Source organism: Pseudophryne corroboree, chromosome 4 (assembly GCF_028390025.1).
Source record: "Pseudophryne corroboree isolate aPseCor3 chromosome 4, aPseCor3.hap2, whole genome shotgun sequence".
Classification (NCBI taxonomy): Eukaryota; Metazoa; Chordata; class Amphibia; order Anura; family Myobatrachidae; genus Pseudophryne; species Pseudophryne corroboree.
In genome coordinates this window covers 631,912,348-631,937,065 of record NC_086447.1, presented here as the reverse complement: position 1 = coordinate 631,937,065, position 24,718 = coordinate 631,912,348, and the positions used below count along the sequence as shown (strand labels likewise).

At 45.8% G+C, this 24,718-nt stretch overlaps 1 protein-coding gene across 1 annotated transcript in view; it reads left to right on the top strand.

Moving 5' to 3' along the window:
• The window catches only part of PSMB1 (proteasome 20S subunit beta 1), a 76,431-nt gene that overhangs the window by 40,728 nt on the left and 10,985 nt on the right, over positions 1-24,718 (top strand). Inside the window, exons 4-5 of the mRNA XM_063917698.1 lie at positions 15,182-15,311; positions 23,110-23,216. Of these exons, the coding sequence (XP_063773768.1) occupies positions 15,182-15,311; positions 23,110-23,216 (237 nt within the window). The remainder of the gene's footprint in view (positions 1-15,181; positions 15,312-23,109; positions 23,217-24,718) is intronic.

The following is a 24,718-nucleotide window of genomic DNA, read 5'->3' as shown; positions in this document are numbered from 1 at the left end:
CAGTGCACACCAGGTAGTCATAAATCTTTCTAGAGTGCCCAGCCTCCTTCGGAGCCCGCTATTCCCCATGGTCCTTACGGAGTTCCCAGCATCCACTACGGACTACGAGAAATAGAATTACCGGTGAGTAAATTCTTATTTTCTCTAACGTCCTAAGTGGATGCTGGGGACTCCGTAAGGACCATGGGGAATAGCGGCTCTGCAGGAGACTGGGCACATCTAAAGAAAGCTTTAGGACTATCTGGTGTGCACTGGCTCCTCCCCCTATGACCCTCCTCCAAGCCTCAGTTAGATCTTTGTGCCCGAACGAGAAGGGTGCACACTAGGGGCTCTCCTGAGCTTCTTAGTGAAAGTTTTAGTTTAGGTTTTTTATTTTCAGTGAGACCTGCTGGCAACAGGCTCAGTGCATCGAGGGACTAAGGGGAGAAGAAGCGAACTCACCTGCGTGCAGAGTGGATTGGGCTTCTTAGGCTACTGGACATTAGCTCCAGAGGGACGATCACAGGCCCAGCCATGGATGGGTCCCAGAGCCACGCCGCCGGCCCCCTTACAGAGCCAGAAGACAGAAGAGGTCCGGAAAATCGGCGGCAGAAGACATCCTGTCTTCACCAAGGTAGCGCACAGCACTGCAGCTGTGCGCCATTGCTCCTCAGCACACTTCACACTTCGGTCACTGAGGGTGCAGGGCGCTAGGGGGGGGCGCCCTGAGCAGCAATAAAAACACCTTGGCTGGCGAAAATACATCACATATAGCCCCCAGGGCTATATGGATGAATTTTAACCCCTGCCAGAATCCATAAAAAAGCAGGAGAAAAGTCCGCGAAAAAGGGGCGGAGCCTATCTCCTCAGCACACTGGCGCCATTTTCCCTCACAGCTCCGTTGGAGGGAAGCTCCCCTGGCTCTCCCCTGCAGTCACTACACTACAGAAAGGGTTAAAAAAGAGAGGGGGGCACTAATTAGGCGCAGTATTAACAATACAGCAGCTATAAGGGGAAAAACACTTATATAAGGTTATCCCTGTATATATATATATATATAGCGCTTTGGTGTGTGCTGGCAAACTCTCCCTCTGTCTCCCCAAAGGGCTAGTGGGGTCCTGTCCTCTATCAGAGCATTCCCTGTGTGTTTGCTGTATGTCGGTACGTTTGTGTCGACATGTATGAGGAGAAAAATGATGTGGAGACGGAGCAGATTGCCTGTAATAGTGATGTCACCCCCTAGGGGGTCGACACCTGAGTGGATGAACTGTTGGAAGGAATTACGTGACAGTGTCAGCTCTGTATAAAAGACAGTGGTTGACATGAGACAGCCGGCTACTCAGCTTGTGCCTGTCCAGACGTCTCATAGGCCGTCAGGGGCTCTAAAGCGCGCGTTACCTCAGATGGCAGATATAGACGCCGACACGGATACTGACTCCAGTGTCGACGGTGAAGAGACAAATGTGACTTCCAGTAGGGCCACACGTTACATGATTGAGGCAATGAAAAATGTTTTACACATTTCTGATAATACGAGTACCACCAAAAAGGGGTATTATGTTCGGTGAGGAAAAACTACCTGTAGTGTTCCTGAATCTGAGAAATTAAATGAGGTGTGTGATGATGCGTGGTTTTCCCCCGATAACTGATAATTTCTAAAATGTTATTGGCATTATATCCTTTCCCGCCAGAGGTTAGGGTGCGTTGGGAAACACCCCCTAGGGTGGATAAAGCGCTCACACGCTTGTAAGGGCTCTACCCTCTCCTGAGATGGCCGCCCTTAAGGATCCTGCTGATAGAAAGCAGGAGGGTATCCTAAAATGTATTTACACACATACTGGTGTTATACTGCGACCAGCAATCGCCTCAGCCTGGATGTGCAGTGCTGGGTTGGCGTGGTCGGATTCCCTGACTGAAAATATTGATACCCTAGATAGGGACAGTATATTTTGCCTATAGAGCATTTAAAAGATGCATTTCTATATATGCGTGATGCACAGCGGAATATTTGCCGACTGGCATCAAGTCTAAGTGCGTTGTCCATTTCTACCAGTAGAGGGTTATGGACACGTCAGTGGTCAGGTGATGCGTATTCCAAACGGCATTTGGAAGTATTGCCTTAATAAGGGGAGGAGTTATTTGGGGTCGGTCTTTCAGACCTGGTGGCCACGGCAACAGCTGGGAAATCCACGTTTGTACCCCAGGTCGCCTCTCAACATGAGAAGACGCCGTATTATCAGGCGCAGTCTTTTCGTGGACAAGCGGGCAAAATGTTCCTCATTTCTGCCCCGTGACAGAGGGAGAGGAAAAAGGCTGCAGAAATCAGCCAGTTCCCAGGAACAGAAACCCTCTCCCGCCTCTGCCAAGCCCTCAGTATGACGCTGGGGCTTTACAAGCAGAATCAGGCACGGTGGGGGGCCCGTCTCAATGAATTTCAGCGCGCAGTGGGCTCACTCGCAAGTAGACCCCTGGATCCTTCAGGTGATATCTCAGGGGTACAAATTAGAATTCGAGACGTCTCCCCCTCGCCGTTTTCCTAAAGTCGGCTTTACCGATGTCTCCTTCTGACAGGGAGACAGTTTTGGAAGCCATTCACAAGCTGTATTCCCAGCAGGTGATAATCAAGGTACCCCTCCTGCAACAGGGAACGGGGTATTATTCCACACTGTTGTGGTACCGAAGCCGGACGGCTCGGTGAGACCGATTCTAAATCTAAAATCTTTGAACACTTACATACAGAGGTTCAAATTCAAGATTGAGTCACTCAGAGCAGTGATTGCGAACCTGGAAGAATGTCTCGGGACATCAAGGATGCTTACCTTCATGTCAAAATTTACCCTTCTCACCAAGGGTACCTCAGGTTTATGGTACAGAACTGTCACTATCAGTTCAGACGCTGCCGTATGGATGGTCCACGGCACCCCGGGTCTTTACCAAGGTAATGGCCGAAATGATGATATTCCTTCGAAGGAAGGGAATTTTAGTTATCCCTTACTTGGACGATTCCCTGATAAGGGTAAGATCCAGGGAACAGTTGGATGTCGGTGTAGCACTATCTCAGGTAGTGTTGCGGCAGCACGATTGGATTCTCAATATTCCAAAATCGCAGCTGGTTCCGACTACTTGTCTTCTGTTCCTAGGGATGATCCTGGACACAGTCTAGAAAAAGGTGTTTCTCCCGGAGGGGAAAGCCAGGGAGTTATCCGAGCTAGTCAGGAACCGCCTAAAACCGAGCCAAGTCTCAGTGCATCAATGCACAAGGGTTCTGGGTAAAATGGTGGCTTCCTACGAAGCAATCCCATTCGGCAGATTCCACGCAAGAACTTTCCAGTGGGACCTGCTGGACAAATGGTCCGGGTCGCATCTTCAGATGCATCAGCGGATAACCCTGTCACCAAGGACAAGGGTGTCCCTCCTGTGGTGGTTGCAGAGTGCTCATCTTCTAGAGGGCCGCAGATTCGGCATTCAGGACTGGGTCCTGGTGACCACGGATGCCAGCCTGCGAGACTGGGGAGCAGTCACACAGGGAAGGAATATCCAGGGCTTATGGTCAAGCCTGGAGACATCACTTCACATAAATATCCTGAAGCTAAGGGCCATTTACAATGCTCTAAGCTTAGCAAGACCTCTGCTTCAAGGTCAGCCGGTGTTGATCCAGTCGGACAACATCACGGCAGTCACCCACGTAAACAGACAGGGTGGCACAAGAAGCAGGAGGGCAATGGCAGAAGCTGCAAGGATTCTTCGCTGGGCGGAAAATCATGTGATAGCACTGTCAGCAGTATTCATTCCGGGAGTGGACAACTGGGAAGCAGACTTCCTCAGCACGACCTCCACCCGGGAGAGTGGGGACTTCACCCAGAAGTCTTCCACATGATTATAAACCGTTGGGAAAAACTCGACAGGTATTGCGCCAGGTCAAGGGACCCTCAGGCAATAGCTGTAGACGCTCTGGTAACACCGTGGGTGTACCAGTCAGTGTATGTGTTCCCTCCTCTGCCTCTCATACCCAAGGTACTGAGATTGATAAGATGGAGAGGAGTAAGCACTATATTCGTGGCTCCGGATTGGCCAAGAAGGACTTGGTAACCGGAACTTCAAGAGATGCTCACGGAGGATCCGTGGCCTCTACCTCTAAGAAGGGACCTGCTCCAACAAGGACCCTGTCTGTTCCAAGACTTACCGCGGCTGCGTTTGACGGCATGGCGGTTGAACGCCGGATCCTGAAGGAAAAAGGCATTCCGGATGAAGTCATCCCTATCCTGATCAAAGCCAGGAAGGATGTAACCGCAAAACATTATCACCGCATTTGGCGAAAATATGTTGCGTGGTGCGAGGCCAGTAAGGCCCGACGGAGGCAATTCAACTGGGTCGATTCCTACATTTCCTGCAAACAGGAGTGTCTATGGGCCTGAAATTGGGGTCCATTAAGGTTCAAATTTCGGCCCTGTCAATTTTCTTCCAAAAAGAACTAGCTTCAGTCCCTGAAGTTCAGACGTTTGTAAAAGGGGTACTGCATATACAGCCTCCTTTTGTGCCTCCAGTGGCACTTTGGGATCTCAATGTAGTTTTTTGGGTTCCAAAAGTCACATTGGTTTGAACCACTTAAATCTGTGGAGTTAAAATATCTCACATGGAAAGTGGTCATGCTGTTGGCCCTGGCCTGGGCCAGGCGCGTGTCAGAATTGGCGGCTTTATCCTGTAAAAGCCCTTATCTGATTTTCCATTCGGACAGGGCGGAATTGAGGACTCGTCCTCAGTTTCTCCCTAAGGTGGTTTCAGCGTTTCACCTGAACCAACCTATTGTGGTGCCTGCGGCTACTAGGGACTTGGAGGACTCCAAGTTGCTAGACGTTGTCAGGGCCCTGAAAATATATGTTTCCAGGACGGCTGGAGTCAGAAAATCTGACTCGCTGTTTATCCTGTATGCACCCAACAAGCTGGGTGCTCCTGCTTCTAAGCAGACTATTGCTCGTTGGATCTGTAGTACAATTCAGCTTGCACATTCTGTGGCAGGCCTGCCACAGCCAAAAATCTGTAAATGCCCACTCCACAAGGAAGGTGGGCTCATCTTGGGCGGCTGCCCGAGGGGTCTCGGCTTTACAACTTTGCCGAGCAGCTACTTGGTCAGGAGCAAATACGTTTGTAAAATTCTACAAAATTGATACCCTGGCTGAGGAGGACCTGGAGTTCTCTCAATTGGTGCTGCAGAGTCATCCGCACTCTCCCGCCCGTTTGGGAGCTTTGGTATAATCCCCATGGTCCTTACGGAGTCCCCAGCATCCACTTAGGACGTTAGAGAAAATAAGAATTTACTTACCGATAATTCTATTTCTCGTAGTCCGTAGTGGATGCTGGGCGCCCATCCCAAGTGCGGATTGTCTGCAATACTGGTACATAGTTATTGTTACCAAAAAATCGGGTTATTGCTGTAGTGAGCCATCTTTTCTAGACGCTCCTCTGTTATCATGCTGTTAACTGGGTTCAGATCACGAGTTGTACGGTGTGATTGGTGTGGCTGGTATGAGTCTTACCCGGGATTCAAAATCCTTCCTTATTGTGTACGCTCGTCCGGGCACAGTATCCTAACTGAGGCTTGGAGGAGGGTCATAGGGGGAGGAGCCAGTGCACACCAGATAGTCCTAAAGCTTTCTTTAGATGTGCCCAGTCTCCTGCGGAGCCGCTATTCCCCATGGTCCTTACGGAGTCCCCAGCATCCACTACGGACTACGAGAAATAGAATTATCGGTAAGTAAATTCTTATTTTTTTCTCCCTCACCCACTTGTAACCCTGCTATCGTTTTTTTTCCCGGTAATACGCATGCTCACCAATCTGGTGAAACCATCATTGCTTAGCTCCTAGCATGGAAATGGTCTGATAAGTGCTCTTGTATCTATCTATCTATCTATCTATCTATCTATCTATCTATCTATCTATCTATCTATCTATCTATCTATCTATCTATCTTTCTACTGTGTGCATAGGATTAATTAGAATATCGCAGAAAATCGGTGGCATTACAGAAGCATGACCTTTATTATTCCAGAAGCTATATTTCAGGCTTGTTTGTGTCTTTATCAATCTAGGAATAACAACACCAACTATATATATATATATATATATATATATATATATATATATATATATATATATATATATATATATATATATGCAAAATCTCAGTGAAAAAAACATCCAGTGTGAAGTAATTGTGCATATAATTAACATCTAAGATGTGAAAACTTCTAAAAATAAATAAATCTCATAAGAAATTTAGAATATGCACTGAAAGTACTGCAAAGGTACAAATATGCAGCGCAGAATAACACCCATTTCTAGAATGATGGTCTTTTCACCCTTTACTAACACGTAGATGTGCAGTATTTGACCAGCTCAAAAACTTGTAATTCTGTCACTGGATGATCTTTGTAAACCACTATTTTTGTTTTACTTACTTTTATTTTTTTATTTTTTTTTAAATCTTCCTTTTGGGGCACACTGGCAACAGTGGGTTGTAGTGGTGGACCCAGGAGTTTACATTTTACAGTGTGTCCATACCCTGCACTTGCCAGAAGTGCACAATGGTTAATGTGCCTCAGGTTTTGTATTTTTTTAGTTACTATAAGAGGAAGAGGGTGCTGGAGATGGGGTCACCCCAATAGGGACTGAAGTGGCATAAGTTTGTCCTCATGGTTGGCCCTATCTTGGGACTGGACCATGTTAGGGAGGTGTTTCTCTTCACTATTCTCCACCTACTTTTTTTCTGTGAAGAACATGCCAGGAGCATTAACCATTTAGCTACAGTACCTTTCTGTACAAGGACTAATGTTGGTTTCCTGAGTGGTTCTCAGATTTACTGAACTTCTCGGGCTGTTTTACAGGTGTACTTTTCTGATTGTGTTCTGTTATTGTCCTATGGCAGTTTTGTATTGTTTGTGCTTTATCCTGGAGGGCTGAAATGTGTGAAAAGTGACCCATTTGCGTGCCCAAACAGCACTTTTAGAGTCGAGCCCATCACTGTAGTTGGCTTTTATGTGGCTAAACTGGGCATGTCTGCGTGCTATCGGCACAATAAGAACAAACAATTGAATATCGTTCCCCCGATATACTGTAACTTTAGATCTGATTTGAGAACAGGTGCGATAAACAATTGATTCGCCCCCTATGAGTTCAAGGTCTCTTCCTAGTGAGAATCCAGCATGGTGGCCTCCAGTTGTGGTTGATGTTCTAGAAGGCAGATGTGAAGCCTGAAGATTCTGTAAATGCTTCCTAGATATGGTCATTTTGCAGGGCTCGGGGGACTTTGACATAGAGGTTATAGACATTTGTCCTTTCTCTTTCATCCACTAGGGGACACTGGAGTCCTATACAGTAGGGGTGTGAAGCCTTGAACCGGAGGTGTGGCACAATCTTAAATTAGCATTGTCTGCACAGCCGGCTCCTCCCCCTTCACATCCCTCCTCCCTCAGTTTGAAAAATTGTGCTGGAGGCACAATACGTGGAGCAACTGAGCTCCTGACTAAAAATCTAAAAGGGGCTGCGTAACCCTAATAAAGGGGGGACAAAGCTACCTGATTTCAGAGAGACAAAGATCCCTATTGAAGGGACCTGCATCTCTCCACAGGAGATCCTCCAAAATAGTGAGTACTGGTCGTATAAGCTTAGGCTAGGGTCTTCCAGTAGTAAAAGTTTATTTTTTTTTCTCTCTCTCTCTCTCTCTCTCTCTTTTATAGCTTTGGCTGTAATTACTGTTTTGAATAACTCCCCTGATTAGTCTTTATCAAGGGAAGGGCAGAGCGACGGTTGCCGGCGCGTGGGAGCCTTAGTGCGGCGCGGGACTCATCCTGTCTTCCCTGTAAGCAGGGGGGGACGGCAAAGCGGCAAGTACAAGACCCACGGCCGGAGCGTAGCACAGGCGCCGCTACGGGAGACGGACCCGTCGCGCGCGCCAGCCGGCGGCTCCAGGGCGCGCTGCACACTACAGAGACCCACGGAGAGCACAGGCGCCGCTACGGGAGACGGACCCGTCGCGCGCGCCAGCCGGCGGGTCCGGAGCGCGCTGTATAGCGGCCAGAGGGGGAAACCAGTTAATGCACTTAAATGTTAAATAACAGTGCGGCAGGCCACATTTTTTTTTATAGGAACTTACATTAGTGGGGGCCATGTTTTTTCGTTTTGGCACCAGGCTGAGGTGAGGGATGGGTCCTCCCCCCTCCCCCACCAGTAGTGTACATAGGGGAAAGTTTATTAATAAAGGAATTAACTCCCCCTGCTGCACGGCCTGGATAGTGCATGCATTAAGATAGTAGAGAGAGTTAGGCAACAGCTCCCTCTGCTGGTGTAATGTATATAGACAATATATGAGGATCTCCTGAAAAGTAATCAAACTTTACAAATTATATTTTCAAGGGACGTCTGTTTCAAAGATCCCGGAGAAAATACACGGAAGCAAGCCAACTCTAACATTGTAGCTGATTTACAGTTGGGGTGTGTGGGTTGCGAGTCGGCTGGTGTTTTATTGGTTATTTTTTTTGGCCTGTTCCTTTTATAGAGAAAAAGGGGACAGGTAATTCCAGCCGGATCCAATACCTTCGCTTCCGTCATCTCCCAGTCTTTCTCTTCCTAGTTTAAAGGGTGAAAGCGCTGCGTAATACCCTGGTAAGGGGTTTTTAAAAAATAAAAACATGTCTAAGGCTACCAAGACCTCAAAGACCTGCTATGTTTGTACGAAATGTAACAAGAAGAGCACGCGGGTTGGCAGCTCCGGGGTGTGCGACTCCTGCTTAGACAAGGACGCTCCACCTGGGAGCAGTGCTCTGGCTAGAGCATGGGAAAACAACCTTGCTAATAGAATCTCCAAGGAAATGGCAGAATCCCGCAAACAGCAATCGGAATGGGCTGCGGAATTCTCAAAGACAATGGAGGAATTTCTCATCAAGTTAACGCCGCCCGCACACGCTGAGACGACTGTGCGCAAGGCTGTTAAAAGAACTCTTCCTATTATACCAGAATCTGAGGAGGAAGAGGGTTTTCTTCTGGATACGGAAGAAGGTGAGTTAATTGAACCTAACCTAGATGCCGATTTTCCTGAAGAAGACTTGGCGATCTCGGGTCTGGATTCCTTAATTGACGCGGTAAAGGACATCCTAAGCTTTAAGGAAGAGGAAGTCCGGGAGCCGGAAGATTTCGATTTGTTTGAATCCCAGAAGCCGCGTTCAGCAGCGTTCCCCATTCCTAAATCCCTCCAATCTCAGATGGAGGAGGCTTGGAAACAACCTGACAAACGTTTTCAATTTCCAAAACGTTTTCAGGTAACTTACCCCCTACCTAAAGGTGTAATGGACAGGTGGGAGTCTCCGCCGGTAGTGGATGCTTCACTAGGAAGATTGTCAAAGAAGACAATCTTGCCAATTCCTAACGTAACTACTTTAAAGGATGCGTCCGACCGTAAAGTTGACACTGCGTTAAAATCAATGTTTGTAGCAGCAGCTACAGCGCAGAGACCTGCGATCGTCTGTGCTTGGGTCAACAAGGCCATGGGTGCATGGTCCGGCCGTATTGTACAAGCTATTGAGGAGGAAAATAGCTTAGAAGAGATTACACAGCTGGCGGAACACATTCGAGAATCTGTTTCATACTTGTGTCAAGCTTCTAAGGATATTAGCAGAATAGCATCGCGCATATCTGCATCGGCCATATCGGCTAGAAGGATTTTATGGCTCAGAGAATGGCAAGGTGACTGACACCAAGAAGGCGGTAGAATCCATTCCATTTGGGGGTGAAATGCTGTTCGGACCAGAGTTGGACAAGTGGATTTCGCAGGCTACAGCGGGGAAGTCCACTTTTCTGCCTACTCCTTATACGAGAACCGCTCCACAAACTAGGAGAGGTTATTCGGGACCATAGTTTACTTCATTTAGATCACAGTCCTTTTGAGCCCGAGGTAGGGGTTTCGGTACACAAGCACGCGGGGGCAGAGGTAGAGGCCGCTCGCAAGCAGCAACCAGAAAGCAGGATAAACCTGCTGACAAGACCGTGGCATGACGGCCTCCCAGCTCACCTGGGGTCCCCCTTGGTGGGCGGCCGACTGGAAGGTTTTCAGGACCTCTGGGCCAAAACCTCACCAGAGCTTTGGGTGAACAACTTAATCTCTCAGGGATACAAACTGGAATTTCAACAGAGGCCTCACAGTCAGTTTTTTACAACCGGATTGCCTCAGAGCCCTCAAAAAGCAAGGGCACTACGGGCAGCAATTCAAAAATTACTACAAGCAGAGGTCATTATTCCGGTTCCTGCTTCTCAGAGAGGAACGGGGTTCTATTCCAATCTTTTTGTCGTGCCAAAACCAGACGGGACGGTCAGACCAATACTCAATTTAAAAGTTTTCAACCAGTTTTTAAGAGTCTACAGATTCAAGATGGAATCAATCCAATCAGTCATTGCAGGCTTAGAACCAAGCGAGTTCATGGTATCCATGGACATAAAGGATGCATATCTGCATATCCCAATCTGGACTCCTCACCAGGCTTACTTACGGTTCGCACTGGTGGCGGAGCACTACCAATTCCGGGCCTTGCCGTTCGGTCTAGCGTCAGCCCCAAGAATTTTCACAAAGATCATGGCGATCATGGTGGCAGGACTGAGACTGTTGGGTGTCACGATTATACCTTATCTGGACGATTTACTGATCAAAGCTCCATCTCAGAATCGACTGCTCAAGGATGTTCAGACATCACATCAATTTCTAATTCAACATGGATGGATTGTCAATTTCCAAAAGTCCAACCTCATACCGACTCAGCGGATTCAATTCCTCGGTCTCATCTTGGACACGGTCCTATTACGTGTGTTCCTACCAGAGAACAAGGTACAGGACCTACAGAGATTAGTGACTCAGGTACTGAGGACGCAAACGGTTTCTCTGCACCTCTGTGTGCAACTTCTCGGGAAGATGGTGGCGTCGTTCGAAGCTCTCCAGTACGGCAGACTTCATTCCCGACCATTCCAAATGAACCTCATTGCTCAGGGAGCAGGCTCGCACTGGCTTCTCCATCGGAGAATTCGACTTCAACCACAAGTACGGGTCTCCTTGATATGGTGGTCGTTACACAAGAACCTTACAGCCGGCAAGAAATGCGGCATTTGGGATTGGAAGATCTTGACGACGGACGCCAGTCTCAGAGGTTGGGGAGCCGTCCTAGACGACCATCAGTTTCAGGGACGGTGGACGCTACAGGAAAGCAAATTACCCATAAATATCCTCGAACTAAGAGCAGTCTACAATGCCCTTCTCTTAGTAGAAGACCTAGTCATGAATCAAAACATCAGGATTCAGTCAGACAATGTCACGACGACGGCTTACATAAACCGTCAAGGAGGAACAAAGAGCAGGATGGCGTTAAAGGAGGCCACAAAGATCTTGTTGTGGACAGAAAGAAGAGACCTCATTCTCTCCGCAATGTTCATTCCAGGTGTGGAGAACTGGGAAGCAGATTACCTCAGTCGCCAGGACATGCGTGGTGCCTTCATCCACGGATTTTCAACATGATTGTGAGAAGATGGGGTCTGCCTCAGGTGGACCTAATGGCGTCTCGACAAAACCATCAGCTGCCCAGATACGTGTCAAGGACGCGAGATCCAGAGGCAGAAGGAGTGGACGCATTAACACTTCCGTGGTGTTATAGGAGGGTTTACATATTTCCACCATTCCCACTCATACCCAGGGTTCTGAAAAGAGTAAAGCGGGAACGAATGTGGGTCATTCTAATCGCACCTGATTGGCCCCGCAGGAGTTGGTACACCGACCTGCGAGGGTTACTTGCGGAAGATCCTTGTAGGTTACCTCAGAGAGAGGACCTGCTATCTCAGGAACCGTTCCTACACCGCGACCTAAACAGGCTGCGTTTGACGGCGTGGCTATTGAAACCCGGATCTTAAGAAACGGAGGGATCCCACGAACGGCCATTCCTACAATGATTGCCGCTAGGAAGGCGGTCACAGCCAGGCACTGCTACAGGATTTGGAGACGGTACATGGCTTGGTGTCGGGAACGGGGATGGAATTCATCTAACTTCCATTTATCGCGACTTCTACTTTTTCCTTCAAGCCGGTCTAGAGGGAGGACTCAGATTGGGCTCTTTGAAGGTTCAGATTTCGGCTCTCTCCATCCTTTTTCAACAGCGGCTAGCATCCTTGCCAGAGATTCAAACCTTTTTACAGGGGGTTCTGAGGATTCAACCCCCTTTTCGTCCTCCCACGGCACCATGGGACTTAGGTTTGGTGTTAGAATATTTGCAGTCACCGACTTTTGAGCCGTTGACAAGTACAGACCTGAAATATCTTTCTTGGAAGGTCACGTTATTACTTGCCTTGGCTTCGGCTAGGCGGGTTTCTGAATTGGGAGCCTTATCCTGTAAGAGTCCTTTCTTAGTTTTTCATGAGGATAGGGCGGAACTCCGTACAAGAGCAGACTTCCTTCCGAAGGTGGTGTCGAGGTTTCATGTAAACCAGCCAATAGTGGTCCCATCTTTCCAGGGTCTCACAGATGAGGACGTGTCATTGGATGTTGTCCGAGCTTTACGAGTATACGTACAGGTTACGTCATCTTTCAGAAAGTCGGACCATTTGTTTGTTCTTTATGATGGGCCAAAGAAGGGTTGGCCGGCCTCTAAGCAGACTTTGTCCAGATAGATTAGACTTGCCATTCGGCAGGCTTATATTTCCTGTGGAAAACAGGTTCCGGTTCAGACGGGTGCTCATACTACCCGATCAGTGGGTGCCTCGTGGGCGGCTGCCAGGGGTGCTTCCACTACTCAACTTTGCAGAGCGGCGACGTGGTCTTCAGCCCACACGTTCGCAAGATTTTACAAGTTTGATACTTTTGCGTCCGGAGAGTCTAAGTTCGGACGTTTAGTTTTGCAGGCCACCGACAGCACTCCCTCCCTGGGGGAAAACTTGGGGACGTCCCCTACTGTATAGGACTCCAGTGTCCCCTAGTGGATGAAAGAGAAAAGAGGATTTTGGTACTTACCGATAAATCCATTTCTCTGAATCCTCTAGGGGACACTGGACGCCCGCCTCGGTGCTGTCAACCTGCTGTGTTCAAAGTTCTTGTTTTTAATCAGTTCGTGCAAATAGCGTTCGTTATTCGGTTAAGAGTTCTTGGCCGCTGTTTGATATGTTGTACGGTTCGGTTCCTCGCCATGGGCTATAGTGTCATGTCCTATTCTCTCAGTCACATTTTTTCAAACTGAGGGAGGAGGGATGTGAAGGGGGAGGAGCCTGCTGTGCAGACAATGCTAATTTAAGATTGTGCCACACCTCCGGTTCAAGGCTTCACACCCCTACTGTATAGGACTCCAGTGTCCCCTAGAGCAGGCATTTTCAACCGGTGTGCCGCGGCACACTAGTGTGCCGTGACTGGTTGTAAGGTGTGCCGCGGAGCTAGAACCGCTGCCGTACCTTCAAAACAAACTGTGAGCCCAGGCAGCAGCAGCACTGGGATCCTCTGGGAGGCACAGACTCAAGCGCGCATGGGCCGTGACCTATGCCATGGAGATGCAGCAGTGACATCATAGGTCACGCCCGCCGCATCATCGGTCATTCCACAAGCCAGGCAGCCCACCCGCATCCACACCTACCCTCCCTCCTGCCCGCCACGCTCCCGCATCCACTTCTGCCCTTCCTCCTGCCCGCGACCCTCCCGCATCCGCACCAGCCGCCCGCATGCAGGCACCCACAGATGTCCGCCTGCTGCTCAGTGCTCACAGCACTGTATGCAACCCCCCGCCATTGAGGGACAGACAAGGAGGAGGACAGATGACGGTAGGGGCTAATATTTGTGGGGAATAAAGTATGGGGGACCAATGTAACTTATGTGGGGGGCACTGTAACTTATTTGGGGAGGAATATATTGTATGTAGGGAGCAATGTAATTTATGTGGGGAGCAAAATGGTTTATGTAGGGTGCAATGTGATTGTTTTTTGTATGGGGAATAATGTAATCGTTTTTTTCTGTGGAGGCCAATGTCTGTGTGTGTGTGTGTGGGGGGGGAGGCTTTTTGTTTTACTGTGGGGGGCCAACGTCTTTGTTTTTTTCCCCGTGGGGGACTGATGGTGTGCCTTGGCAATTTAAAAATATTGTTCGGTGTGCCACGAGTTAAAAAAGGTTGAAAATCACTGCCCTAGAGGATTCAGAGAAATGGATTTATCGGTAAGTACCAAAATCCTCTTTTTGCATAAAGGATCAGGCCATTTGTGGTCAATGCTCTGTTCATAGAAGAGATCATCATACAGCCAGACAGACTTGGACAGTACAAATCCCAGCTTCATAGAAACCTGAGAAGCAATAAGAATTATCGGCATCAGCCCAACCAGGTTTTTGTGTGGTGGTAGCCTTTCATCTTTTCTTTTGGGACCAGTGGTTGGATTCTACCGCAGATGTTTGGGTAAGAAGTATTGTGATTCAGGGATATTTGTAGCTCCTGCTGGGTTTCACTTTCAGACAGTTTTTCTCATCAGGTCTTACTGGAGGCATCTTGCTCTGAGGGAAGATTCTTTACTCGCTTTACATCATTGGTGGTAGTACCAGACAGACAATAGGTTAGGGTTTTATTTCAATCTGTTTGTGATGCATAATCCAAATTGGTCTTTGCTACATTTTTTTAATTATTTGAACACCCAGTACATTGTGGGCAGAATCAAGATGGAGCAAAGTGAGTTCATGGCATCTATGGACCTCAGTGTAGCGCTCTAAAATGTGAACCAGCAGGCTGCTACTGTTCCAGTTAAGAGTGTTGTAGCCCTTAAGAACTGTAGAGGTAGGAAAATCTAACCTATTCTAAACTCTTAATGTAGCGACCGGTGGCAAAGACCACTTCAGCTTGGGTCAATAAGTTGGAAGAATTGTCAGAGCAACTCTTAAAGCAGATTAAATTAGCCTGGTGTTTCGCGCTTGGACCTAATACGCATTTTTCACATGATATTTTAGTAAATAAATCTGAACCCTCCATGCGTTTCTTTTGCAAAAAGTATCTGGATATGGGTTTTATAGGGACTAAAGTTTTATCTTCCTTATGCCAGTTGTCTTTTAATTTATAAAGCTCTGCATTTGAATATTTAATCTTTATATAAATTCATTGATGTTGGATGGAGGTGCATATATTCTCATAACCTGCATAATTTTCAACTTTTTATTTTAAGATGTACAAGCACTCCAACAACAAGACCATGACTAGTGGTGCAATAGCAGCAATGCTCTCAACAATACTCTACTCAAGACGATTCTTTCCTTACTATGTATATAATATCATTGGAGGCCTTGATGAAGAAGGTAAGCTTCTACATTTCACATTCTAGTAACTAAGTCTTTGTATAAGCAGCACATGTGTTGTGTGCGGAACGAGGCACCTTAGAAACATGGCGAGCGAAGCAGTACACTAATTGGAATTCCACGTGCTTGAAAGAAAAATTGGAACACCCCCCAAAAATATGAATAACCCATATCGACCTTCTTACGTTGACCTTTTGAACGTGTCAGACTGCTGACCTATTATACCATAACTGTATGCAATACTGGTGTGTGTATATAATAATAAAATTATATATATATATATATATATATATATATATATATATATAATATAGCTATAGCAGTGGAAATAAGTGCGGCACTGGGAGTCTTGGAAATAATGGTGAAAAAATCGTGACTTTATTGCATCAACGTTTTGGGTACGCAGCCCTGAAACGTTGATGCAATAAAGACACGATTTTTTCACCTTTATCTCCAAGACTCCCAGTGCCGCACTTATTTCCACTGCTGTCTATGGGACCCAGATCCTAGGAGGTGAGGGCACGGGAGCACAGCAGTGATACGCTGGGGAGCGTGAGGAGTGCCGGGTCTTCTGCACTATATATATATATATATATATATATATATATATATATATATATATATATATATATATATATATATATATATATATATATATATATATATATATATTTTTGTGTGTGCATCTATAATACGCGCACACCCCTTGTGGCGCAAAGTCAATAACAATCACTGAAAAATTATGTTCAAAATGTGTCATTGTAAGTGATGACAGTCTTCAGTAAAATGCCTAGTAAGTTTCCATGTGCACAGTGTAGTAGCAAGTCTTGTATAAATCACATTGAGATCCAAACTATTTTACAAAAAATATAAAAAAAACACAATGGTGTCTCCATAAGTGATGCGTGTAGTATAAAAAGTGGCACTGTACCAAATGTAAAATATAAACAGTTGTGTATATGATAACCAAGTTTTCCATGTCAATCATTAATCGATAATACTTTTGATTTTTGTCAATACTTACAAGTTTTTTATTGTATGTCACTTGTTTTGTGACTTTTTCAAACTGCAAAACGTTGTAGCCTTATGGCTATTGTATTCCTTCTTACATATTGTATGTGATATACTTCTCTACTGTACATTCTCTCATTGCATATGCTCCAATAAAAAAAAAAGTACAGTTTATCTGAAATTAAACATGACATGACTCCTCAGATATGACTCGGAAGAAAATTCTTCTTTCATTTAGAACACCATGTAAAAAAAAAAAGACAAAGAAGCTCATATTGTAATCTTGTTACACGTGTGATCAGTAGACTTAAACAGGGAACTTCCTGTACATCAGAGAAAATGACCAATTTTATTACTACATCTGTTTTGGATAAGAGTCTGTGATAAGATGACACAGGCTCCTCCTATTGCAGTAATTGGTGTAAATCAAAGAGTAAAATAGTGCAAATTATCTGCATAGCTAAGTAAATAGATACTGTGCTTATTTTCACCTTACATCAAGAAAGATCTATGAAAATGGACACTTTTCCATAGTGTAGTATATTTCATAAAGATTTAGGGGGGAATTCTATTAGCCCAATAATTTACCAGGTGGTAAAAATGGTCTCAGGCTTTAATGCCCAGTGCAATTCAGTTAGCACCCCCTTTTCTCTCCTGGTACATTAACTGTTAACGTGCGTTAACGCATAGAATGCAGGATCCATGTTCCTGGACCTATGTGCTAACGTGGCTGTAGAACCCCCAAAAAGTGCCATTTATCTGGGATTTATTTTTGAGCCTGCTCAAGCTCAAAACAAATACCTGTAAACAGCCTGCGGGCTGCCTTCGGGGCATTGAATTACCCCCTTGTTCAGTGCTAAATTTTTATATATAGTTATGATGTAAGGATAGTCCAAATTCCAATAAGTCCCAGATATCCAGGGATTTCCATTCATTGTGCTATTAAAAAAAAAAAAACTTTTTAAAGCACACAGGTGCGTTGGGTCAGGGCACGTATTTTAGGGAGTGCAGCCCTCCTTCAGTTAGTATATGTTTTTACTTTTATCTTCAGGTTTTTTTTTTTCCCTTTATTGGAAGATCTGCACGCTGCCTATAACCGCACATGGCTTTAGTACAGTGGCTGCATGGAGCTTTCCCTGCTGCTGGAGACTAGCTTGCCGAGCGGGAGCCTGGCACTGTTAGAGGGTACTGGGCGTTCAGTGCTGTCCTGAATGGCAGTGCCATCTCTCTGGGTTTTGTAAGGGCAGCATCATATATGGAAGTGCTCCCTGTACAGGCTCTTCTCTAGGGGAGAGAAAAGCACTTAACTTAGGAGACTGAAGCCACAGGGTGGGGTGGGGGTGCATCATGTCAGTGATGGCGCGCTTACTACGCAAACAAGAAGTCGTGATCATACCTTACTTAGACGACCTACTTGTGAATGCCGATTCAGCTTTGCAGTTAGGACAGCAGTTACATCGCACAGTTCATGTACTTCAAGATAATGGGTGGTTACTGAACTTCGAAAAGTCACAGCAACTCCTTGTCAGTGCCTTCAGTTATTGGGGGAGGTCTTCGACACTTCTCTCTAGAGGGTTTTCTTGCCACAGTCCGAAAGCACTGTCCCTGCAGTCAAGTCGGTACTGTCGGCACCTCTTCTGTCGATCATGTTGTGTATGAAGCTGTTGGGCACAATGGTCTCCCACTTTTGAGACCATTCATTATGCTAGGTTTCATTTGCTGGAATTCCAGTGGTAAATTCTTCAGAATTGGACGGGATGCTCAGCATCCCTCTCGATTCTGATGCTGTCAAGCACTCGTTAATCTCTACAATGGTGACTTGTTTCTGATCATCTCCTCCCAGGATCGATCCTTTGCAGATCCTTTTTACAGATTGGTGCATTGTGGCCACAGAGTCTTCTCTTTTGGGGTGCCGTAACATTACACCTTGAGCTCCAGAGACTTTGGTCACCGCTAAGGCGTCTCAGCCTATCAACATACTCGAGCTCAGAGCCATCTTTGTAGCTCTCTTGAAAGCTTAGTCCATTATGGCTGACCAGTTCGTATTCAACGCCATGGCGGTGACATAGCAATCATCAAGGAGGCACAAACAGCGCAGCAGCAATGGCAGCGTTATCAACATTGCTTTCCAATTGTCTGCACCAAGGATGAACAGTCTTCCTCAGCGGGACAACATTTCTTCTGGAGGTGTTGTCTCTCAATTTGGAGGTCTTCCAACAGTTAGTTTGGAAGTGGGGTCTTCCGCAAGTGGATCTCAAGGACTCTCGGCACAATTACAAGGTTCAATGCTTTTGTGCAAGATACAGGGACCCGCTGGCTTTTGCTGTGGAAACCATGACTGTTCTGTGGCACTTTCGTGTAGCCTGTTTCCTCCGCCTCAATGTTGCCATAGGTTCTCAAGCGTATCAAAAGTGCTCCTGACTGGCCACACAGGTTGTAGTAGGCTAACCTACTCAAAATGTCAGCGGGTCCTGTGTGGAGTCTTCCTGTTTGTCCAGACCTGCTGCAACAAGGACAGTTTCTGCATGAGGACAGAGCTTTTAAAAGCTAAAGGATTCTCTCCCTCTAGTCCTCGCTATGCTATGAGCCCAGAAACTTTTCAGAGTGTGGAAGACCTACATCTCGTGGTGTGAACACAGACTTGTTCCTATGTTCAGGTTTCATCTAACGGTTTTTGGCTTTCCTCTAGGGGGGTTTGGACACGGATTTAAACCTTCGCTCTTTGAAAGTCAAGATATTGTCCCCATCCATTTTCTTCCAAAGGCGTTTGGCGCTCCTTCCAGTGGTCCGAATCTTTTTACTGGGTGTGGTGTGTATTCACCCACTGTTTCATCCGCCGGTAATGCTGTGGGATCTTAATCTGATCCTATTGGCTCTCAATTGAACCTTTTTTAGAGTTGGCGGATCTTCAGTTCCGTACTTGGAAACCTGCTGAGCTGAGGAAATGGCCATCAAGAAGACCAGTTTCCAAGCTAGGGGCTTTGTCTTGCAAGCACCCGTTCTAGTCTTCCATAAGCATAGAACGTTTCTCTAAATGGTTCCTACGTTTCAGCTTTTCACTTAACCAGGAAATTGTCTTTCCGGTTTAACCTCCATTGGCCGCTTCTCGGGACTGAGATGATCTGGCTCTGCTGGACTTATGGTGCCCATACACTTGTGAGATAATCGGTGCAAACCTTTAATTTCGACCGGATCTGTTAGAGAAATCGAAGGGTTGTATGCACATTTTAGGTACCTTGCAACACGATGCGCAGGCACGCCGGTCGAATCTTGCGTCTCAAGATAGTATGTGCTGCACTTAATATTTATCAAATCGCAGTGCGATCACGTGTTTTTAAAAACATATGCAATATATCGCACTACGATGAACACCCACTGGGAGCGGACGGAGGCCGCTCCCACTCGGCGGTGACGTGCCCATCACGTGATTACCATGCGATCTATCGCATGATCTCATGGTAATCACTTTGGCAGTTCATCGCACCTGAACTACCGGTGCAATGCCCCGCGATGTCACGTCGCAGAGCATCGCACAAGTGTAGGGGCACCATTAGTTCGAGCTCTGCAGATTTACTTGGACAAGACTTTTGCTGTTTGGCATACTGGTTCTTTTCTCGTCCATTACGTGCACAAACTTGGTTGGCCATTTTTGAAGCAGACCATTGCGTGTTGTATCCGCTCAGTCATCACTCGTGCCTATTCTACTGCAGGGCAACTGGCACCAGACCAGGTGTCTGCACATTCCACTACGGCGGTGGTGACCTCATGGGCAGTGCAACATGGGGCTTAGGGAGAGAATATCTGCCATGCAGCTACTTGGTCCTCTGTTCACACATTTACCGTTTTTATCGTTGCTTCAGGTGATGCCCACTTTAGATTTACAGTTCTCCAGTCAGGCAGCCTGAGCATACCCTCCCTCATGGGGGGGGGGGCTGTTAAATGTCCCATGGTTGAGTGTTCCACCAGCCTTGCTGACAGAGAAGAGGATTTTGGTCACTTACCATTGAATCCTTTTCCCTGAAGCAGGCTGTGGAAGACTGCGTTTCCTCCCTTGCACTCAGTCTTGCAAATTTTGGTTTCTTGACCTTCTTTTCACTACTGATTTGTTCTAACAATTTGTTTTTTAAATTCAATAGTCTTTTATTGTTTTTCCTTTTTCTTGTAACAGAGCAATCAAAAATACAATCCCAGAACTAAGGGAATACACAGATTCCCCAAAACAGCATATTTTGGGAAGTTAAGGTCAGCACACTAATATATAAGAAATACACAAAGCATATCAACTTAGCAAAGACAACATGTTAGGTGACATAATATTCAGGAGTACAGAGCACATCATGAAAAGCAAATAAATCATACATAAAAACCCAAGTATTTATAGATGAAGCGAGGCAGGGACCCAGAGGCGCCATCTAAGCCCCCACTCCACTGGAATAGAAGTATAATGGTGATCGGTACGATTATGTCCACCCAAAACCAAAGCAGACCATAAGCAAGGTATTGCCATTAAAACGGAGTATGACAAATGTGCGCTAACCCAACACCTCCAAAACATAGACTGGACAAACCCACCCCCCCAAAAAATCCCCCCACCCTGTAGAACCAACCCCCCAACTCATGGCCTACCTGGATCCCCAAACACCCCTCCCTAACTAAACTACTAAAAATTGGGGGAAACCAAACCCCGCAAACCCTAAGGGCATGGTGTGTGTGTGTGTGTGTGTGTGTGTATGTGTGTGTGTATATATATATATATATATATATATATATATATATATATATATATAAACCCTACAAAGGAAAGGCAAGCCTAGGATCAAGTAGCCAGTGTGTAGACTCCGAGATATGGGAGACAGCCATTTAGCTAACAAAACAGGATACAAAAATAATAAAGGTTAATTCAAAAAACAGGGTTGAAGACATTATAGACAATAACAATAAGAGGCACAGTGGAGAAGCAACAATTCAAGGTGGGTCAGCCCGTCTGGAGGCCCGCAGGACCCGCATCACCAAAACAGCCCAGGTAAAGACACGTAAGGGATAATGAGTCCCAGCACATAAGGTCAGAAGAAGTGCAATTCTCCAACAGCCACAGACAAATGTTCCCCCAGTCCCAGCATAAAAAAACAGCAGGAAATACACAATGCACGGTTGATGCAGCAAATAATGCCAAAGGAAGTTCCAAGAGAGAGAGTATTGAAGAGACACAAGGAGCACTCGCAATGGCGGGTAGCAACCATGGTTCCAGGATTTGCTTAGGAGTATTGCCCTCCACTCTCTCATGCACAGTGTCCAGGCATATCACAGCAGGAGATTCACAACATAAAGTTGGTGTGGCGCATAATGTCAAAATAAGTCTCAAGGGAGAAGTTGTCGAGAAATCACAAGGGGCGCTGTCAATAACGGATATCGACCCCAATTCCTGGATTTGCGGAGGTGCAAACCCCTCCACCCTCTCAGGTATAGCATCCAGGCACTCTGCAGAGGGTGCCGAATCCAAGCAGCCAAGGTATAGAGCAGCATGTATCTTTGCCAATCGTGCCTTCATCCTAGCCTCTGACTGCAAAATAGCTTGAAGAATTTGCGCCATGAGTCTCGCAGTAAAAAGGAGTCGGGGGGGAATGCTAAGCCACAATGAGACAACTACAAAGACCGGGAACAGGAGATCCACAGCTTTCAGGAGTGTTAATCACTGCAGGGGAAGTGTCAGGTAAGTAAAGCAGGATATGCGTTTCCCCCACCAGGAATAGCAGGAGATCAGACCTGAAGCGGACAGGAGCAGAGCCAGAAAAGCAGCCACAACAGAGGCCCTCCGGGTGAACACAGGAGATCCTCACAGGGCAGCCAGCATCAGAAAGGACAGCGGAGAGAAGCTGCGGCTCACAGGGAGGAACACAGGATCATATGGCTCCACTCCCAAGATGGCGGCCAGCGGTTCCGGGATTCAGCAGCGGCACAGTGGCAGTGGAACCCAGAGCTTACTTCAGCATGCACTCGCCGGGAAGGTGAGGAGGGTCCCGCAGAGTCACCAGCGGCGGCAGATACAGCAGAGGGCAGCCCGGACAGAGAGGTGAATCACAAGCGCAGAAAGCCCCGCTCCAAAGATGGCGCCGGGCACATGCAGGCCGTCCACAGCTCCGATTCCAGCACTTGTTACACAGACTGGGATCATCCGAGGTACACCAAACACAGCTCAGAGGGAGCAGGAGCAAATCAGACACAGGTCCAGGGGCAGAATACACACCACACCGGGCTACAGGAGATTATACAGGATATCTGTTCTAACAATTTTACTAGGTTACTGCTACTTCTTACGGGACTCTTTTAAAGAAGTATTGGCATTATGGGGTTGCAGGGGGTGGAGCTTAGATTTAGCCTTCAATCCCATGTTACAGTGTCCCAGAGCCTACTTCAGAGAAAATAATTAAATACTAAGTGACCGAAATTTTTTATTTTGTTCCCCGTAATTGTAGTGGTTTTGTACTTTTGGAGCATATGCTATTGCAAGATACAAACACCAACACTGGGGCGTGGGTGCATTATAGTTGGTGAGGCCACATCCCACCTAGTTTTGTTTAGCAAGGCATCCTCCCCTCTAACAAAAATGCCACAAAATTACCGCACTCATTGGAGTCGCTTGTTTCGCTAGCAATTATCATTGCAGAAAGTCGTGTGCAATTTTTTTTTCTTTTGAACGCCCAACTCCTTTTTATTGTGTGCACCGAATTGTATATTTGTTCATGAGACACGAATGGCCTGAATTTTACTTCAACGCTTTAATTTCTAGGTAAGGGAGCAGTTTACAGCTTTGATCCAGTAGGATCATACCAGAGAGATACATACAAAGCTGGTGGCTCTGCAAGCGCGATGCTGCAGCCTCTGCTGGACAATCAGGTATGACTTTTATCTAAATGGCAAAAGTGTACAAGTTCTTTTGTTTTGGCAGTTGAAAAGTGTTGCAAAACATATTTTTTTCCCCCAAGGTTCCCACTAGATGGAAGAAATTGCATTATGAATAAAAGGGAAAATGTGTAATTAGACGTGTGAGAAACCCCAGATGTTTTCAGCTCTATTCACTGTGATTTTTGTCATTGTTCTTTAAAGTAATAGGTAAAAGAAGCAACAAGGATGCCCCCAAAATTACCAGCCAGCCGCAAAATCCCTTATATACCCCAAGTTAAAATAAATTGAATCCAAGAAATAGTTATAAATATGATTAGTGATACATTTGTGAAAAGGCCTATTCATTTGTTTGCAAAAGCGGTTTCGCAGTAATTTTGCCGAAAATTTAAATTCACCAACTCCAAGCAGGTGATAACCTTGGAGAAAATCCCTATTTTAACTTGGTGTCTGGAATTTCTTCTGAACCCCTGGGGAACTACTCTGAATTACTAATTAGGCACTTAGAAGTTTTTAATTATGTTAAATTGGCCATTAATAACGTAATTTTTAGACCGAAAAAGTGTAAAATTATGGAAATTGGGGTACAAGGTATAGTACAGGTATATTGGGGTGCTTTATGAGTGGGAGAGGTGTTTTTAGACTTGCAGTTGGGAGTAATCGGTCTGTTTCCACTTCTTCTTTTTTTTTTTTTCTTTTTTTTTTTTCTTTTTTTTTTTTTCCTTAGTCCATCCCCACTAAAATGACACAAATATATACTTATACCCATTTTTATGTACCTCTAATTTAATTTTTGCACTTATTTTGCTGGGGAAAAAACTAGCTTTCAATTTTTATTTTTATTTTTTTTTACATTTAAAAAAAAAAAAAAAAGCACATAACAGCAATTTGACCCAATTTAAGAACCAGAAATACTTTTATTATAACCAATAATAAACTTATATACTCTACTTTTATCTGATGTTAGTATAGCTTTTTTTGGGTGGTACATGCAGATATTACCATATTTTCACTTTTTACTGCCAACAATAATTTTCATGGTAATCCCATTTTCACGAATTTTCTATTAAATAGACGAATCACGGGAGCGCGCATACTCGTGAAAATCCTGATTTCACAGCAAAAAAGCTGTGAAAGCCACGAAAACTGCAATTGCGGTAATGCAGCAAATTAAATTTGCCCCTTTATAGTGGTATATACTCCTGGCCATTGTATCCCATTCCAAATAGTCGTCATTTTAGGCAAAGAGCACCAAACCTTGCAAATTCACTTGGGTGGCCATTTATAAGGGACATTACAAAAATTTCATTTTATATAGTTACATTTTCTCTTGTGTTAGTAGGCAGACTAGGACAAACTCACCCATGGATTACTTGGTTTCTCTGACGTCCTAGTGGATACTTGGAACTCCGTAAGGACCATGGGGAATAGCGGGCTCCGCAGGAGACTGGGCACTCTAAAGAAAGATTAGGTACTATCTGGTGTGCACTGGCTCC